The sequence below is a fragment of the Drosophila pseudoobscura genome, chromosome X (assembly GCF_009870125.1).
Source record: "Drosophila pseudoobscura strain MV-25-SWS-2005 chromosome X, UCI_Dpse_MV25, whole genome shotgun sequence".
NCBI lineage: Eukaryota > Metazoa > Arthropoda > Insecta > Diptera > Drosophilidae > Drosophila > Drosophila pseudoobscura.
This window is the reverse complement of record NC_046683.1, coordinates 44336403-44346183: the sequence shown is the minus strand read 5'-3', so window position 1 is coordinate 44346183 and position 9781 is coordinate 44336403. Positions and strand designations below refer to the sequence as shown.

General features: G+C 47.9%; 1 protein-coding gene across 1 annotated transcript; it reads left to right on the top strand.

The window, feature by feature from the left end:
• Positions 1–7224: 7224 nt before the first annotated feature.
• On the top strand, positions 7225–8899 carry LOC4813452 (uncharacterized). Its single transcript, XM_001353235.4, has 4 exons — positions 7225–7380; positions 7440–7998; positions 8065–8414; positions 8472–8899. The coding sequence occupies exons 1-4, from the start codon at positions 7314–7316 to the stop codon at positions 8852–8854; spliced, it is 1359 nt and encodes a 452-aa protein (XP_001353271.3). The 5' UTR covers positions 7225–7313; the 3' UTR covers positions 8855–8899.
• Positions 8900–9781: the final 882 nt, after the last annotated feature.

Genomic DNA, 9781 nt, shown 5'->3' with positions numbered 1-9781 from the left:
TTATCATTTACACACCAACGCACGTGAAAACAGTCCCAACACGGCAAGATGACGGCTCGGTCGTCGCTAAGGTTTCCATTTCATACCCCCCCGGCAGAAATTCCATTAGCGCCTCCTGCTGTAGGCCCCAGCCAGGCTTTCGGTCTCGGTTTCGGTTTCGGCTTCGGTTTTGGGTCCGTCCCCATCATTTGCATTGATTAAATCACTCTGCGGTCGGGCCGGCAAATGGCTTAAAAATGCGAACCAACTTTCCGCTCAATTGTTCGTGCGTCCGTTTTTATGCACTCCGACGATCCCGTCCTTTTTTTTCGCCCTGGGTATACAGAGAGTATTCATGTTGCCGTACAAATTGCCATTGTTTTTTTATTTCACATTTCCCCATTTTCAAAAACCCTAGGTAACCTTTGGCTGTTTCTGTGCGGCAGCCTGTGCTCCGCTCCAATATTTCCAATAAATTTCACTCTACAGCCTCGGGCTGTCGGCGTTGGGTTTCGGTTTTTGAATTGCCACTGATGAGGCGCTGAGGGGAGCGGAGGGGAGCGGAGGGGAGCGGAGCGAGAGCTGTGCGAGTACACGATTCCCACGAGAGCAGAGAAAATTTGTAATGTTTGTGCAATCAATGTTGTTGCCGCAACAGCCACGCTGCACACGCCCCCTTACTTGCCCCCATATCGATTTTCGGTGAAATTTGCTTTTCTTGTTTGAAATCGTTTCTATTCCAAAGTATCGCCTTTTCATAGACGACACTTAAAGGGCACCACCAAAAGCAGGCCTTGTTTCCTGCGAATGTTCCGACTTCGATACGATAGATCCTCTTTTGGCCAGAAAATTCGGAAATACTACTTCTTTTTTTGCTTTAATCCAAGCCTAACGAACATTCTTTATTATCTGAATATCATTAAATTCATCAATCAGTTCAGATACGCAATCGAATGCGAAAAACGTCTGGAAATTGAATACGATCCGGACAGACCTAGAATGCATTCATTCCACTCCATTACCATAGTGACTGCACAAGATTTATTTTTTTTTTTTTTGAGAGAGGACAACACAGTAAAAAATGGTAAAACACAGCCAAATGAATCGTTTATGGTTTCATCACGCAATAAAAGTGGGGGCAGCGGGTAAAGGTGTGCAGCCATAGCAGCAGTTAAATGGAAACGAGCGGATGAGATTAAAATATTCGGAATTTATAGAGTTTTACGAGGTATACGATATTAAATATTTCTCAGTATGGTTAAAATATAAGAATATAGGGCTGTAGATCGAAGGCGGATACGAATTTCAAACACAACTGCCATCTTAGAGATAACTGATAAAAACGTACCACATATCTAGCCGAAAGGTGGCAACGCCACAGTCACAGGCGTGGCTGGAAGTGCAGATCTACTATCTATCCAAAAGATCTCTACCTACTATACGGTATTTTATAAATATATATTCAGTATATTGGGTACAAATATCATACTTATATCATCCCCAGCTTCAATTTTATTTGAAATTCGATTGGTTCGTGTTGTGGAAACCGTATCAATATGTTTCGGATGTATTCCGAAACTACTTTTCAAAAGCCACTGAAGGAACTAGGTTCATAGCACAAAAACTTTAATTAAACAAGATTAAAGATCAAATTCCACTAATCAGGAGAGTAACGATTGTAAATGCAATAAAGTTTGATTTCAAAAGTTAAAGGCGTCTCTCACAGGTAAATAAAAGCACAAAGGGGCTGGCTGGCGAAACTTTCAATTTGTTTTCCTTGAGTTTTCCCCCAATAGTCCCAGGGACTATCCTTAAGCTAGGCATTGCCGTACGCCGTACGTGCACACAGGATGCTTACTTTTCTGCCTGATTTTTAAATGGCTAGAGAGATAGAGGGGAAGAAGAGTAAGCCTGGAAAATGCCAGCATCTTTGATTAAAAGTTAAGAGCTTTAACAGCAACAGAACACCGTTTGCTCATCGCCTGACGCCTTTTCCTGATTTGTTTGCTTATTAGGGGTTTTCTTCCGGCTTGTTTGCACTGGCGATTGAGAGCCTCCTTGCCGGCCAAGTCGCTGCGTAAATATAAATTGGCTGGCGGTATTTTTAGCGCCACGGAATCACCGATAACAAAACATGACGATTTGCAAATGATGTCATAAATTTACAAACAACACGGCCAAGTGGTTGGTGGGTCCAGGATGCTGGATGCTGGGTGCTGGGTTGTGTGGTGGGGTGGGGTGGGGTGCCTTGTTTATGATAAATGTCGCGGTACGACGGATATCACATTCCCATCAACTGTCCTGCATTGTTGCCGTGCTACCCATAAGACCCACGAGGCTGGGCCTTGGCTGGCTGTCTTGGCTGGCTGTGTGTGGCAAAAGCTCGCTGTAGATTTCTCTTTTGCTGTTAGAACGACATCCACACTACTGTTAGCCGACGAATGTCTGGGGGGGCCTCTGTTACGAGCAGGAGTTCGCCCAGGCAATCGTTTTGCTCCATCAACATCAACATCAACATCGTTAGCATTTTACCTGATTTCGGAGATTTGGGGGTGACAGTACAAGTCAATTTTGATTTGAATTAATTAACAATCGTGACAATTAACGGACTAGCACATCATCATACCACACGGTAGTTGTGGGGAATATCTGTATTTAGAACAGCGGTCGGGAAGGCCCCATCTGATGTGCATCGGAAAGTGCGGTGCTGCTCTCACGTACACGTGGTTAACGGTGCTTGGCACCAACGCAATGTTCCGTTCTGCCTGCTGTTTACGCACACAGATGCAATGCAAAGTGGGCGAGTGTGTGCCTGCCGATCACTGATTTAGAAGGTAGGAGACAGCGTTTCTTTGTACTTTCTGGGTACTGGGTACGTTCTTTGTACCCAATCCATTTATCAGTGGGTATGGAATCCATCCGCACATCCGTATTTATCTTTAAAAAGTGGTTCCAACTGAGGGTTGCAGCCGTACCACCGTACCGTCTTCCTCTTCGGGTCTCCAGTCCATCATCATCGGTTTTAGTTTAACTTTTAAGCATTGTTCAGAATTCAAGTGGAGAAATGTCTAAGTCGTACGCAGCAGACGCAGCAGAACGCAGAAGGAGAGGGCTCGAGGAGCTCGAGGAGCTCGAAGGAACGAAATACACCTGAGCAGTGCGGCAACTGCTGCAGGCGACTCGATAAAAAAGCCATCAACGTTCTGTTTGCCCCAGAAACAGCACCGAAATCTGCTCTGAAAACAGCAAAAGTAGCTGTAGTTCCATCCAATCCAATCCAATCCCCTCCACTACACTGCACTCCACTCGCCCTCCCCCAACAATGGGCCCCAACACAGTGCAGAGTCCAACGAAATGGCAGCTCGAAACTTTGGACAAATTATCAACTGAATGTAGCAGAAACAACAATAATCTCGGCGACAATTTCAAGAGGCAGCCCGCAAAAAACGGTACTGGACGGGACTGGACGGGACGGGACGGGACGGGACGGCAAGCACTAACCAACTTTTATTCGGAGCTCCTTTATTCTGGTTATTGCTATTATTATTATTATTTGCATGGCTTGGGGTAGGAGTCGGGATAGTACCCCCATTACAATTTCACCCTTTGCGAGGGAGGGAGAGCGAGAGAGAGTCCCTAAAAGTTGAGACCAACTTTGGGTTTTTCGTTTCGGTGAAACAGTCCTCGAACTCCACTCGGCCGGATTTCGACCCCGTTCAGAGTTGGACACTGGATAAATAGGGCTTTCCTTTGCTTCTGTTTTCCTTGCGGGAAACGCTCTGGCCTCGACTTTAAAAAAACCAAAAGCTTCAAATAATCCGTTCGTTTGGCTTTAAGAAATTTCCAGGACAACATCAAAGAAAGCGAAATGCCCCACCCCCTCCTCGCCACTCCCTCCAAAACGGAGGACACAGGGGACACGGAAAACGCGCTCCAGGCGCACCGTCGGACCTCTTTCCGTCGAAGCCCTCGCTGCCACTTTGCCACCCAAGAAGAGACATTTTAAGAATTTTCGCGGACTTTTCGTTGCCAAATATTTTCTTTGAGCAGGACAACGGATGCTCCAGATCCTTCTGATCTGTCCCTCCTTAGCAGGATAGCAGGGTACACAAATTCCAATTAAATGGAACCCTTTTTCTGTTGTTCCTGTCACTTTCCGATTTACTTCCTTATGCTACCGACCAGCGCGACAAGAAAACCCATCGACTCCTGCCAATGCCTTAATCCAGGGACGGCGTTCGGTACAGTGGTAATGAGAGGTAAGACTGCTACGTATTGGATAGAATGGATATAAAGATGGCCTATTACGTGGGGTTCTTGGGCAGTCCATAAAGACGGATGTGGAAGCCTGTGAATTCCCATCATATATGTAGATGATGTATATCTGTAATCGAACTAGCGAATGGCCAGAAAGGAGCAATATAGAAGCATCCTAGATCATTGCACATTGTGGGAAATTTCGTAAACTAAGTAGTAATATTTAAGGAAAATCGATTCAAGTGTGCGGCTGTGATGATACTCTTTTCGGAATGTGGCCCACTGGCTTAGTCGAGTGTAGTGCTTATTATCATTGGCGGACCACCCCCACGACGATATCGATTGGGTAGATTCGTCCCTGCCCTGCCCTGCCCTGCTCTGCCTTGCCCGGCCCCAACGCTCCGCTCCACTGAGATTAATTGAGCATAAATTTTCGATGCGCTTCGTTTCCGTGGCACTGCGTGAACTGCGAAAAAATCTCAGGGTGAACGGGTGGGCTGCGCAGAAAGCGTCCTTGAGCAATGTTTAATAGACTTTTAAGTCGATTTTTCGTGGGCCACAGAACGAAGGCCATGCTCGGACTGCGGCCGCAGCCACTGCCTCCATCAAGGACCCACGTCGCGAACGGCTGTCACCTGCCGGCAGTCGTAACCATTAATCATGATTACTTCGCACTGAAGTCGACAAACGGCCTACAGCCTGTTCACAATGGCCCGTAAATTCCGGTGCTATTACTCACATTAATAAGTAATTATTTGATTCGATGCCACACACACACCACCTCATCGAAGGCGACTCTCGGGGGGGTGGGGGCTGGGCGGAAGGCAGGTGGATGGATGGATGGATGGATGGATGGATGGATGGACTGTGCTAAGTTCTGGCTCTGATGTGCGATGTGATTTGTGTCTTCTGATGGTTGCATTTCACACATCGACACGCATCGGGTCCGGCTCATTGATTCCTGGCTGGGTTACGTTACCATGACACGCCCGCAAATTAATTTACAATCCATTGAATGCAGGGAGGATGCCGCGATGACAGTGAACTGAATTCAATGATTGCACTCCTTTGTACTTCCTGAGTTTATGGAAACTCAGGGACTCCGAGGTCTTTGAGTTCCTGTTTCCTTAAGTATATGGAATACCAAGGGAAAGGCCATCCCCGGCTATAATATAGATATATAATGGAGGAATATTCTTTGTGTACACCACAAACTGTCCATTATGATGCGATCCCCATATTCCTATCCAAGGGAAATGGTCGGCCCATGTTTAAGGGAATTGATTTGCTTGATAAACAGAAACAACTTAATCCCCATTAGATGGTCCAAGAGGAACGAACCCCAGGAGGCAAAGGCAAAGGAACGAAAGCGCCAGCACAACGATTAAAACTTTTTGCGGTGGCTCTTTCATTCCTGCCCCCTGCCCCGTGCCCCATGCCAAAGCCTTCTCCCACAGAGACCACGCACACACCCACACACCCACACATACACAGTTGGTCGAGGACGAGTCGAAACTTTCTGCTTTGCGGTTAATTCGTTTTTATTTTCAGTTGCGGCGATTGTTTAACCGAAAGCCTCAAAACCAACTGGCGCCAGACCCTGACCCCCGACTCTCCTTTTCGGAGCTGCCACAACAAGTGACATGTCAATCAATGGTCCAGACAGAGGCCAGGACAACGCAGCGTGCTCTGTGTCGGATTGAGTGTGGTGTGCGTCCGCCGCCGCCGCCGCTGCTGCCGCCGCCATTTGCCGCCCGCCCGCAGTCTGCCACCAGATGTGTCTACTTGCCCCCGAACAGACCAAGGAATTGGCCCCGTAGCCGGACAGCTGACAACCGCCCGAAGCTCTCGGTTGAAAGTTGTTGCTGGCCACCAGCACCCGGCTTTTCAGCTGGGATTCGATTGTATACCACACACAAAGCGGGTTTGCTGGCTCCTTATTTAAGGTGCCACACAACAAAGCCACAGAAAAGAAAGTAAAAATGTAATAGAGTTGTACTCGTAGATAAAGTGGAGATATTTATTATCAACGGAAGCCATTGGGGGAATAGTTTTCACTCAAAAGTGCTCCTTGGCTCGCGGCAAGATGGTCAGCCATTGCTGCACCGGAACCCTCTTTGCCAGCCAGCTAAAAATATTCAGCTGCTGAAGGCTGCGGCGGAAGTGCGTAGACAAAGGCGTCTAGGGATAAACGTTTTGTGTGTGAGTGGAAAAATCCCTAAAGCGAGGCGAAACAACACACGTATCCGGCGAGGCCAGGCATTATCCTGGCCAGCATTCCGTGCGATTTGCTCAACCGTTTCTTGACGTGAGTCAACATAAGTGCGGAGCGACCTCTAGGGTCCAGGTAGGGGACAATGGACTCGCAGACTCATACATACAAATTGCACTTTGAGCGCACACAGGACGCATGCAACTGGGTCAACGTACGCAGGGCCGTGTCCCATGCCCCCGTGGGGCGAGATAGTGTCAGACACAGAAGTCCTGAGGCGCTTTGTTCTGAGCACTGGCGATAAGCATCTGCCGCGCTCCACTGTCCGAGCGTCCCTCTGAAGCGCTGCCATCCAGAAAAGGCATGACTCCTTAAAAGGCATGACTCCTCGGACACGGAACACCTAATGGCCCTCAGTGCGAGTGGGTGTGAGAACGGGCTCTTAATTGCCAGGACTAGCACCAAAATACCACTTTCTTTAGTCATTAATGAAAGGTGCGAAAGTTTTGAGTGTCTCACCTTTTTTTATTTTAATATTCCATAGGTATTCCATACCCTGTGAATACCCTCTCAGAGATATCTTTTTGGAACTTTGAACAGACGTTGGACCCGCGACGGTTGCTCTGCCACACAGAACTCAATTGAAACGCGCTCAAAGCCTAGCTCAGCGGGAATGAGAATCGCTCAATTGGGGTCTAGATGATGGGGCATGGAGCGTGGGCGGGTGCTCCTCAATTGCCACGAAACGAGATACATTTTTGTACAGAATGCCGTATCGCTTTAATTCGGCGATGACTGCCGAGCAAACAGCACGGAAAATCTCTTCAAAGTCCAAACGTTTTCTAATTGAGTGTCAAGTTTAAAGATGATGAAAATAAGACTATTGCTGTTGCCGTTGCTGCCCTGCCTGCTGTTCATAGGTCCCCTCAGAGGTGAGTAGAAGCCACTCCACGACACATAAGAGCTGTACTACCCCCATATCATCCCACAGCCAGCTGTCCCATCTATCTGACCATCTCGCTGTCCGGCAAGGCCTTGCATGACTCTTGCCTGGAGGTCAACTGGGGTCCCGACTGTGCTGGGCCGCCCGAATGGATTGGCATCTATGGCCAGGATCCGACAATTTCGAACTTCCAGCCGGATCTGCGCATCAACGGCATTACCAATCGGACAGGCAAACTGTCGACACCCATAAAGTTGGGCAAGCTGCTGTTTCCTGGAGGATGGAATCGTCAGGATAGCAACGAGCTGCCGGCCACACGGTACCCCAGGGGCAAGTGCCTGCCGCATTATGTGGCCAGCTACAATGGCACGGAGCTGCTTACCGTCGAGTGTCTGAAGATACAGCCCAATTGGATGGCACAGATCAAGGATGGGGACCAGATGCCGCTCAAGAGCCTCTTCCTGCCGGGCAGCCATGCCTCGGGCGCCTTCATTGCCAGCTACAGCAAGACCAAGTCGCTGCTCGTCAAGGACTATCTGGTGGCGCAGCATTTCGATGTCTGGTCGCAGTTGGTCTTTGGCATACGTTATCTGGACTTTAGTGTGGGGTGAGTATTGGCTCGGAATCGAATCGAATTGAATTGATGAAAAGATCATTCTCTCCGTCTCCACAGCTACAAGTACATGGACAGCGACAACGATGCCGACAATTTCTGGATAGCCAACGAGAACATGTTCATCATTCCCTTGGCGGGTGTACTGCGCGACGTTCGTCACTTTGTGGAGCGTTCTGGAGAGCTGGTCATCCTGGACTTTAGCTCCTTCCCCATAGGATTCTACAAGCATCCGGAGATCTATAGCTCGCTCTTTCACCTGCTGCGGCAGGAGCTGGGCGAAGTGGCCTACCAGCGAAATATGACCCTGGATCAGCACTGCGCTAACCGTAACTTTAGGCAGCTCCTGTCGCTGGGCATACATGTGGTGCTTTTGTTTCCCACCCAAGAACTACCCTATCCGGAGAACGGTAAGCTTTGGTAAAAATACCTTTGATGACTGACCTGTCGCTCTGCTCTCCACGCAGAATCGGGCCTCCTCTGCTCGCCATGGCAGCGCTTCAGCACCAGCTACATGAACATCTCCCAGACACTGGACTATATGCGACTGCTGTTCAGCAAGAAGCCTGATGGACCAGTCCAGGATGATGGCTGGATATTCACCGCCGTCAAGAGCATGGAGCAGACTCTCAACACACACAAGTTGCAGACGGCCAAGGAGAGGGCGGCAGTCATCAATCCCAAGGTGAATCAGTGGCTGAAGGGCCCATGGGGCATGAATGCCAACGTCGTGGCCATGGATTACTTCAGCAACACGAATATCGTCGATTTGGCCATAGAAGTGAATGCCCACAAGGCCTTCCTGCTGGCCACCAAGAACAAGTTTATTAACTTGGAAATATTGCGTTAAAAACGCCGAAAGCACTAAAAACGAATTACAAATATCGTTAATATATCGTATATTAAATTAAAAACAGAAGTTGGCAGCCCCAAAAGTTCTGACCTATCGTCTAGCTAAGACACAGTCCTCTTAGTGTGCATAAACTAACCGAAAAGCTTCTCTAATGCAAGAACCTTATTAGCAGAGCTTTAGCGAATACACGAACCGTCGTCTTTACCCGTTTCTTATTTGAATTCGAGTTTGAAATTGTACGGTCAACAGCCAATAGCCATTTGGCTATTAGTTTTCTCACGATATTCGTCTCTAGTCTCGACCTTCATGCGTTGCCTCCACTCCGTAATTAAAAACTGCACGCAATCTAAGTCAGGATTTCAGTATGATGACTAGTGCAATGACAATTCCAGCCAATTGACAAATGCCAAGTGTCGAAACATTTAAGATTCTTAGCAGTTCCAGGAACGATGACTCAGACAAATTTCATACAATTCATTCATTAACTTACTTAACAGCAATGGTATCGCTATCTGGCACGTGTGCAATCGGAATGATTGCATTTCCATTATCCATTATCCATTATACATATGCATACGCTCGTACTCGTATCGAGGTGATGTAACCGTCAAGATGCAAGAAGCCATGTGACAACCGGACCCTCTCATTCGCACTTAACCTCCCCCCACCTGCTAGGCTAGTGCAAATGTCTCACCTTGGCTCAAACGAAACCGGATCTGCCAGATCAGAACGTTCCATGCCGCAAGCAAACTAATTGAAGTTAACTGCAAATTTAACCAATAATGTGGAGATTGTGTGTGTGTGCTTTGCTCTAAACTCTCTCACTACGAGCCTCTTGGTTTGCACTTCTCACTCCCTCTTTTGCAATTGCAGTTGAATGCACTTTGTGTGGGCGCGTGAGCGTTGATTAATGCCAGACGATAT

What these genes read in the sequence shown, in the direction of transcription:
- LOC4813452 (XM_001353235.4), top strand. Translation starts at nt 7,314, where the DNA reads ATGATGAAAATAAGACTATTGCTGTTGCCGTTGCTGCCCTGCCTGCTG. An exon ending in GTTCATAGGTCCCCTCAGAG is followed by an intron (nt 7,381 to 7,439) that starts GTGAGTAGAAGC and finishes ATCATCCCACAG; the next exon opens with CCAGCTGTCCCATCTATCTG. An exon ending in TATCTGGACTTTAGTGTGGG is followed by an intron (nt 7,999 to 8,064) that starts GTGAGTATTGGC and finishes CCGTCTCCACAG; the next exon opens with CTACAAGTACATGGACAGCG.